This window comes from Caloenas nicobarica, chromosome 5 (assembly GCF_036013445.1).
Source record: "Caloenas nicobarica isolate bCalNic1 chromosome 5, bCalNic1.hap1, whole genome shotgun sequence".
NCBI lineage: Eukaryota > Metazoa > Chordata > Aves > Columbiformes > Columbidae > Caloenas > Caloenas nicobarica.
Window position 1 is genome coordinate 25,091,360 of NC_088249.1, and position 9,298 is coordinate 25,100,657.

Below are 9,298 nucleotides of genomic sequence, written 5' to 3' on the forward strand. Positions count from 1 at the left end.
ATGACAACGCAGCCTGCCTGGGCGGCGGGCGCTGCACCAAAACACTTCTTCCCCAGCGGCGGGTGCTGTCCGTCTTCGAGTCTGATTGGCTACTTGAGGTCGAGAAGGCGGGCATAAAGCGCTGCCGGCTTCGCTGATTGGCTGGAGCGGGCATTGGTGCCTTCGGAGGGCTGAAGCGGCGGCCTGCAGGTGAGGGCAGCGGCGCAGCCTGCGGCGCTCCCGGCTCTACCTCAGCCCCGGCGGCGGCCGCCGCCGCCGGGGCTGAGGTAGAGCCGGGAGCGCCGAGGCCGCGCATGGAGATTGGGCTCTTCTCCCCGAAACGAGCGCTTACCGCTTCTATTTTTTTTTTAATTTTTTCTTTCTTCCAGGTGACACAGCACCACCTCAGGCTGTAACCGCCCGGCTCCCGCGTCTCCCGCCACCGGGAGAGGCCTCTCGGGATGGGAGGCCGGTGCTCTCCGTCAGAACCGGGCTTGCCGTACCAGGAAAAGCTAAAGGGTGACCTGGGGGTACCCGAAGAGGATGAGGAGCTCGAGGGTTTCAGGCGGGAGGCCGCAGTCCTGCGTGACAAGCTGTGGGAGGCTCTCAGGTAGGACGGTGCCTGGCAAGGGTGCGGGATTCCTGCTGCCGACGACCAGCGACAAGGGGGAGCGTGAACTCCCCGTGTATATAGCACCAAAATGCTGGCCGCAAATTTAATTCACAGGTGGGAGGGTGGGGCCGAGAGGTGCCCACATAAGCAGAGTTCACATAAAACACGAACAGCGGTTGTCCTATTCCTGCTAATCACGCCTAAAATTTGCTGGCAGGTCACACACATTTCTATCCAGCATCCAGTCTTCGGTGCTGCAGTCTCCGACCTCTAGCTCTCAGACCTTTTGTCTGTCTTTGTGGTTAGTCCAGCTTGAAGTTCACTAGCAGATCACACACACGCTCTTATACAAAATAAATAGTTTATAAAGAACAGACTTCAGCAATCACCAGCCAAGGGTATTGACCAGGTTCACACACGATTGGCATTTCCCCCTTTTCCCATTTTCCTGTTCTCAGTCCGCACTGATCCTTCCTTTTTCCTGTGTTTATTCCATCCCTAAATATTTATTCAGTTTCACAATCACCCTCAAGCATCCTATGAGATGTTTGCTATTTCAATGAGACCGATGGTTTTTTTGTTTCTTTTCTTATTGTCAGTTATATGGTCTTATCAGCTACAAAGTTTCCAGCTGAACCTCTTAAGACTTGCACTAAAGCAGTTCCTTGCAATAGCCCTTCCATCAGTGTCTAGGAATTCTGCTGTTTAGTACTGTTCATTAGGATTTGTGCATCTGTGTGCACAATTTATAGCTACTCAACATAAAGGACAAGCTCAAGAGAAGCAATCAGCCACATATCCCGAAACTTGGAACTTTTTGGTTTACTTGTGGCCTTCCTGGCAATAGAGTGCTAGCAGCATAATATATTGCATTACAAAGCTAAGTAGGCGTAACTGCCATTTTATACATGGAAATGCCTATGGAAAATGGAAAGCAAAGCTCTGCTCATGAACTTTGGTAACAAAGCCAGATATAGAGCCCAAGAACAATAAGCCCTGGGCCTGTCTTTTAATGACCAGCTTGGCCTATGGTGTCTTTTAATCAACAGCCTCTCCCTTCTTTTAATTCTATTTTTTAATAATTTCTTGTATTTTCCCTTCATACTGTCTTTGTCTTAGTCATACATCTGGCAACAAAAGGCAGTCCAGTTCTTTGATTGACCTCACCTCGGACAGTACATGGGATCAGCAAAAGCCTCACTTGTTTCCTAAATCCCGCTTGAGGCCAAAAAGTGCTTCATCTCCCTGGATTCCTTCCATCACCATCCCTCAGCCCTTCAAAATGACACTGCGGGAAGCTCACCAGAAGTCCCAGTTGATGAAGTCATACATGTTTCTTGAACTAGACAAACAGAGAGACAAAAGGCAAAGCCAGGACGAAGCTGAATGTCAGAAACAATTTCGGGCACAGCCTGTACCTGCTCATGTGTTTCTGCCCCTTTATCAGGAAATAATGGAGCAGAATGAGATTCGCAGGCAAATAGCAACACAGAAAAGAAAGGAGCTGCTGCTTGCAACCCAGCGGCCGTTCAGTTTCCTGGAGAAGGAGGAGAAAAAGAAAGAAGCTATCAGACAAAAGTTCCTGGCAGCAGCAACCACAAATGAGAGCTCCAAACAGAAGCAAGTCAGTAAAAAAGTGCCTAAATCTACTTACGACGCACTGCTTGGAGATAAACTCAAAGGTAAAACGCCAGGGCTCTTCCTGTAAAGACAACTCCCTGCCTGTCCATCACTGTCTCCATGCTGGGAAGTAGGATCGTGGTCCATAGGGCGTTACTTGGAGTATAAAGCCAATATCGTTATGTCCCCTGGTGTTGTCCCCTCTCCTGTGAATCACTGGTCATTCCATCTCATCTAGATACCATTCAACAGTGTCCTAAATGTAGCAGTCTTGTATCAGCATCAGCAGCAGGAGTTCTGTACCACTTCCCAGCACACATGAGTACGTTGTACTCTTCAGACAGATTTCCATGCCCCTTTTGCTGCAAATCATGACAGTTTGCAAATCTTTCCCTGCACTGGATTTTACACTTAAGGGACTCAGGTGATTTGCGGCACAAATGTGAAGATGGATATAGTGCCAGAAGCATCCCAGATCTGTGCAGTCTCTTGGAACTGGCAATTTTACTCCCACCCGAGTGATCTGTGGTGCACAGGACTCCTAGGAAAAAATTATTTCATGAGGCCAAAACAGGAAACTAGGTCAGTTCTAAGGGCTAGTGCAGTAGTCCAGTCCCTCCTGCCATTCTCTGAGGCTTTCGGTTACCTTCCCACTCACTTTCCACCTTCTTATTAAGTGCGTAAAACAGGGGAGGTAGGTGCCAGGACCATTCCAGTCAGAGGGACAGTCAAGGAAATTTTCTTGATGCTCACTTCCTTTCAGATGGTAAGCTGTACAGACTTCCATGTTTGAATGTAGGAACTAAACCAGTCCTTGATAATCCTCATTGCTTTTCCCACTTTTTTTTTTTTTTATTTTACTAGAGAGCAAAGGACAAGCCACTCTTCTATCTGGTATATCAGAAGGGAGGACGAATTAACATTTCATACCTCAGTCAATGCAAACTTCTAAATAGACTCAAAAAAAGTCTTATTTTGCTAACAGCAGTATTGATTTTTTTCTAAAAGAAAAAAAAACCCACAAACACAACCAATAGCCAACTGTTTGTTTTCACAAAAATTTAGTGCTGCACTGGAAAGGACTCTGTTTGACACTGTACCCTGAAACATTTTTTTCTATGGAAGGTTTGTCACAGAAGTCACAAGACATGATCCATCCACCAAATGCTCCTTACTTAAAACCTTTTCCAATATAGGCAAACATTGCTGGATATTACATGGAAAAGCCATTATCCTTGACAAGTATATTTGAACAGCTTGTTTTAATCACATAGTCAACAGAATGACATGCAGTTCTGTATGAAAAGTAGAATCTCGGTTAACACAACACTTCTGCGAGACAAAGGGCACGAGTGATCTGGTGCTCCTATGAACAAGAACAGGAGGAGAATGCCTCTTCAGTAACTTGCTCTGATAAGTGAAAGAGATATCTAGAGGTTAATGACTAAGAAAGAGACTCTCCCTTGTTTTTTCTGGTATCTTTGATTTTTTTTTTCATGGGAGGCAGAGGAGAGAGAGGCTGGAGGGTGGGGAAAGAGAACACAGGATGTCTGGTCTCTCCTATACGTGTAGCTGCCATCATAAAGAAAAGGTTAGAGTTGTGCAGTGGCAATTTTACAGGCTTTTATGTCACTCATATTCTTCTCATTGCTTTGCTTTTGATTCATTAGAAGCTGAACTCTGCAGAGAAATCCGCATTCAAATGAGAGCCAAGGATTTGCTTGAGAGCTCCGTAGCCCTTATAGATACTAACAACTGTCGGAGGGAGCCTCAGTGCCGAACTGCCACTAAAACTAAGCAGGAAAGACTTGGCTTCTTGCAGGACAAAAGTTTCAGCTTCAAGCCAAGGATTAATCCAACAATACCGGATTTTGAAGGACTTTACTGGGCATTTCAGAGGGAAGCAGTAAGGAGACAAGAAATCAAAGAGGCAACTCGTAATAAGCCATTCAAGCTAAGAACCTCCAATCTCCATGGCAGGCAGAGGCAGGCTAATGAAAAGATAAAGGTGAGATGACTGGATATTTCTCTGCTACTGCTTTCTCTGATCAAGATAGCAACTTCTTAAATTTATAGCATTTATTTATGGATGGTTAATGTCCTGTGACTTCTGCCCTTGTCTTGGGAGTACTGCAGAATTCTAGGACAAACCAGAGAGAACAAAATTCTACACAAAGAGATGAGCTATGACAGCTAAGGCTCAGCCACCTTTCCATACTCCTAATCACACTCCCCCCGCCTCATCCCCCTCCCCACATAAACCCCTGCTGATGGAAGAGAGAAGAACAAGTGCATTCCTCACATACCCCAACTGTTCTCTTTGGTAAACAAAGAGGAGATCCTATACTGCAAACAAATACACTGAATGAAGTTCCATTTTTTTCAGGATTCTCAGCAGCTTTCCAAGGTTTCAGTGCAAAAAGGTCATTCTCTGACTGGACTTTCCTCTCTCTCTTCCAACACCCTTCCAGTGCATATTACAGATGCCACTAGAAAAAGGGAATCTGCTCTTAGGTAAGTAGAAAAGTTTGCCTACAAGACTATACACCAACTAAATGACCAAAATAGAGGTGGGGCGGGGGGGGGGGCGGGGAAATCAATGTTTTCCCTCATCACATCAACTATCCTAAATGTTTCTCTGCTAATTCTTGCCCTGCCTCCTAGTTGATTGGGAGCTGCACACTCACATGTGTGAAGTTTTGCTTTTCTCCTTAGAGGACCACAAAAGTTAAATACCCAATACCACGTAACCTGGCAGTCTTAATTGAGCTCATTAATAATTTTTTCTATATAGATACTCCCAAGATAGCAAAAAGGAAGGGAACAAAGAAGGAATGTATTGGCTGGAGAAACAGAAAAAGAAATGCCAAGCTATCCAAAAGTCAGTGAACAGCCGAGCAAAAGCCCTTGATCCACATAGAAGTCTGGAGGAAACACACAAGGAGAAGTCAAAACAGAACTGGTCAGTATCTTATTCTGCACAGAAATAACTATTTGCTCTACTAACTGAGGATCATCAGGTAATTCTTCAGGATGAATTGGGTCTAAGAACATTCCTAGCCTAACTTTTTTGGCTCTTATACCCATTCCACATTCGTTTGCATTTCTTGACAATTCCACACGACTCTTTCCATACAGCACGGTTTCCTTTAGATTTACATTTGTAGAGACTAATTTGTACAAACAAACCAACTGAAATGTGTAAGTTGGCAAAGCACACGTAAGACAAGGTTTTCTAAAAATGCGAACGCTGGTTCTCTGCTTACACTCTAGTAGTAAAGCTTTGCTAATGGGTCCGTAACTTGCCAGCAATAGCAGCATTTTGCCCAGCATTCAGAATCAAGACAATTACCAGGGCTATTTAAAGGACAGAACAGTTACTGAGAATTCCTCATTCCTGATCAGCTACAGTCAGAAGGAACCTGTATTGACAGGGAACTTTTCTATTTCAGGCAAAATATGAGAGCGAGAACAAAGGAATACAGCAAGGAGCTGGAAGAAATGCAGCTGCGAGTCAAGAACAGACCATACCTCTTTGAACAGGTCACCAAGGTAACTGGTCAAAGTTCTGCAGTGTTTCTGGCTGACAGGATACTTCAGTTTTCATTTAAAACAGGCATTAAGAAGCCTAGTCCACAATTAATTAACGGGTAACAAGGTGAAAATGGTTGCATAGTGTCTTGACTATACTTAAAATAATACCTATAAGGCGACTCAAGTATAATTTAATAATATATTTATAATTTATATTTTTCTTTATTTATAATTTAATTATATAAAAATAATCCTTCTGACCACTTGAAAAAACACTCAGACTTATTTCTTGGTTGCAGAGCTTTCCAGTCCCTAGTATATATTGCAATCAAAATATATGGTCTGATGAAAATTAAGGCTAGAATCACACTAGAAATTATATGAATACCTATTGTGCACCTAAATACCACAGCCTAGAAATACTTTTTTTTTTTTGCCTCTCCAGTTGAGCACTTTTTCTTTGTACCGCAAGCACTACTAGAGAAACATTAATGACAGTTATGTCGCTTACATCACCTGTCAGCTCTGCTGTCTGGGGTTGTGTTCAGCATGTCTCATCCATCACACAATATGATCTGCAAATCTATATTGTACTTGAGGTGCAACACAATCTTTACTCACTACAAAGTACCTTTTCCCCTGGGTTTTCTCTTTCGGTTCTGTCTCCTTGCAAGGAGAATACCTGGTTAGAGACATAGTGACGATACATTGATAATGTGCAGATTTAAGATTTCTCAATAGAAAGTACCCTTCTGGGTCAGACTTTCTGTTCAGATGCGTGGTTAATGGAGGCAGAGAACACCTTTGTATGATAAATATTGGTAACATTTCTGTTTGCCAGGTTGGTAAGAATTCAGCAGTATTGATAGCATTCACTCCTGATGAGACAGGATTTCTATCCTTCCACATAGAACACCTTAATCTAAGGAACTGGCCAGTCCCTCTGGAAACCCATAATCTCAGACTACATTAATTTGCAAGGTTTATTTGGAGGCAATGAGGATAAAAGATCCAGGATGCCTGTTTTTCAGTTTCTTGAAGATGAACTGGTATGAAGCTGTTTCACAGGTGCTCTCCATTTATTGAACTCTGCTGTTGTTAGTGCTTACAAATTACAAGCAAATGTGTTTCCAGAATTTCTCACAACCCCTTTTTGCACATATTGTCAAATTGAGTGTCAGAGTCAGGACTGAGACACAAGTATTCTAGTTTGGTAAGACTGTAACACTGTAGAAGCAGAACAGAAAGAAGAAAAAGGACAGAAGCAGGAAAAGGTGAGCTCTGGCTTTGATACAGATGAGATATTCTCCTAGTATTTTTTCGTACTGTACTGTATGGATGACAAAAATTCTGGATGGGGGCTTTGCTGTTCTCATGTTCTTGTTAGGAGTGTCAGTCCTGAACTTTAAAACAATTTGCCCATTATGGGGAAGCTCCAGTTCTATGTGCTTACTGTTTACGTTTCAATTTCATAGCATGATGCTCGTCAAGGAGCAGAGCGTCGCTACAGACACACCCTCCAGCAGGTTGGGCTAAGCGAAGAATTTGTAAAGAAAAAAGGGAAAGATGCCACTGACTTGCTGGAAGAAGAATCTGACGTTCACAGGTAATAACAACAATGCAATACAGCGCTTTTGCCTTTGAGTAGAAATATTTTCCTCGTTCATGAAAGCATTCCAGTTTGTATCATCTAGTGCAGGCAAAATGAAATCAACTTCACTCCTCTTATTAAGCACCATGGCTTCTCTATCTTAACCACTGTGACTGCCCTCTATTCTAATGCATGGGGCAAAGCAGCAAGTAAGCACTGTGAACCATTTCCAGTATTATGCACTATCTGTTTCTGCAGAGCGCCCAAGCCTCAGGGTGAAAAGGACAACTGTACTGTACAGGAAGGAGAACCTCAAGAGGAACAGAGTGGAAAGCAAGTGGCAACATGAGATCTAGCAAAAGAATCCATCGATCATCTCTTGATTTTTTTAAAATTCAAGATTCTCCGGGTTAATCCTCAGAAACTTTCTGATTGAGACTGACACCTAAGAATTGCTCTGGAGGAAGCAAGATGTGAGAACTTAGTAAAGGAAAGGAAGAGCAACTGTTGTTTAGAGCATGTCTTGTCCAACCCGGCAAACCCTGCAGCCGTAGTCTTCACAAGTGCTCCCAGTGTGAGCCATTGATCTTTCTTTAACGGGAAACAAAAAAGATAAAAAGGTTGAAGCACAATCTTTGGATAAAAGTAAATACGAAAGACTGAAGCGGTGCATCCTCTAGTGTCAGCTCCTTGTGTTGACGCCACAGAAGCACACAGAAAGGGGAGAATGTCTTTCAGTGTGCTAAACCTTTGTTTACACATAGATGTGGTAGAATGCTTTTAAACAAGGTATTTCTAAGAAAAAAAAATTGCAGGAGTTGACCTACCTTGGCAGAAGACTCAGAGGGAAGTCCTCCTCTGGTGTTAACTCTTCAGTCACTTGTTACCGGCGCTGCTCCTTCCATTAGGAAAAAGCAATAGTCTTTCTATATTAAAATATCTCCTGTATTTCATTATTTGAAACTGTTTTAACATCCTACCAATTTAGGTCATTAATTTGGCCTGAAAAAACAACCAAAATTCTGAAGAAGGTTGTAATTAAACAATGCATCATATTGGATTGCTGGTGTCTTAATTCTACAATCACTGTGATATCAAAGATGGACTTTGGTGGAAGAAAGATCAGGCATTACCTGTCAAGCATATTGCACTCAAATCCCTGGGGCATCTTAAATGGTCTAGTTCACACCTTGGTGGTCTTTATCTGACAGTAGTTACAATCTCAAAAATAGAAACCCTTGCCACCTGGAATGTTTTTGGATAATTATATATCAAAGCACTTTGAGATTAAAAGATTTTTAAATGGCTATCAGTGTTTCTGCATTGTCCAATTTCTTTATCAATCATATTTTCCTCACTTTTTAAATGGAATCCATGTCTCTTTTCGTCTTCATTACCTCAATCAATTTCTCCTTTTCCGATAACCAAACTGCATCATCAAATCAGAAATATAGTATAATACCTGTAAGAGCTACCACATTAGATAAAGATATGAAACTGAGATCATGATATTTTGGCCATAACAAATTACTAGATCAAAAAAATTTTAATATGAACATTTTAAGGGATATTTACTAAAATTGTTTGCTACTTTCCATAATAATACTTGATGATGCTGGAAAAAAAATTCCAAGTATGTGAAGTGTAAAGAAAAAAAGAAAGGAGGAACAAAGGCTTGACTTTAAATTGATATTATGCCATATTCCTTTAACAAACACTAAGGTCACATGCATGGAATAACGGATAAATCCAAGTCTTAATATTGTTCCCTAAACAGAAATTGCTGAAATGGTGATGAAAGTAAAAGCATCAAACTAAGTAACTGAAACTTATTGGCATCTTTTTTGCTAAACAAAGTGCTGTTCTGAAAGTAGGATTACATTTCTGTAATCCTAACAGATTTGTAAGCTCTTAATGTATCTCGAAATGGCATGGCAATAAAGAGTTTCCACCTTTGCTCT

At 42.0% G+C, this 9,298-nt stretch overlaps 1 protein-coding gene across 2 annotated transcripts; it reads left to right on the plus strand.

Moving 5' to 3' along the window:
- The first annotated feature begins 212 nt into the window (after positions 1–212).
- On the plus strand, positions 213–8,644 carry FAM161B (FAM161 centrosomal protein B). Of its 2 annotated transcripts, XM_065637053.1 has the most exons (8): positions 213–589; positions 1,712–2,274; positions 3,883–4,220; positions 4,599–4,726; positions 5,007–5,174; positions 5,665–5,764; positions 7,222–7,352; positions 7,596–8,644. In XM_065637053.1, the coding sequence occupies exons 1-8, from the start codon at positions 441–443 to the stop codon at positions 7,684–7,686; spliced, it is 1,668 nt and encodes a 555-aa protein (XP_065493125.1). In that variant the 5' UTR covers positions 213–440; the 3' UTR covers positions 7,687–8,644. The 2 variants fall into 2 exon arrangements, with proteins under 2 accessions (XP_065493125.1, XP_065493126.1); XM_065637054.1 differs by lacking the exon at positions 3,883–4,220 and having other exon boundaries at positions 216–589; positions 4,684–4,726.
- The last annotated feature ends 654 nt before the right edge of the window (positions 8,645–9,298 follow it).

Bases quoted from the DNA above. Each gene is read 5' to 3' on its own strand.
- FAM161B (XM_065637053.1), top strand. From the start codon at position 441: ATGGGAGGCCGGTGCTCTCCGTCAGAACCGGGCTTGCCGTACCAGGAA. The intron at 2,275-3,882 runs GTAAAACGCCAG...TTGATTCATTAG, and splicing joins GCTTGGAGATAAACTCAAAG to AAGCTGAACTCTGCAGAGAA. The intron at 5,175-5,664 runs GTCAGTATCTTA...TTTCTATTTCAG, and splicing joins GAGAAGTCAAAACAGAACTG to GCAAAATATGAGAGCGAGAA.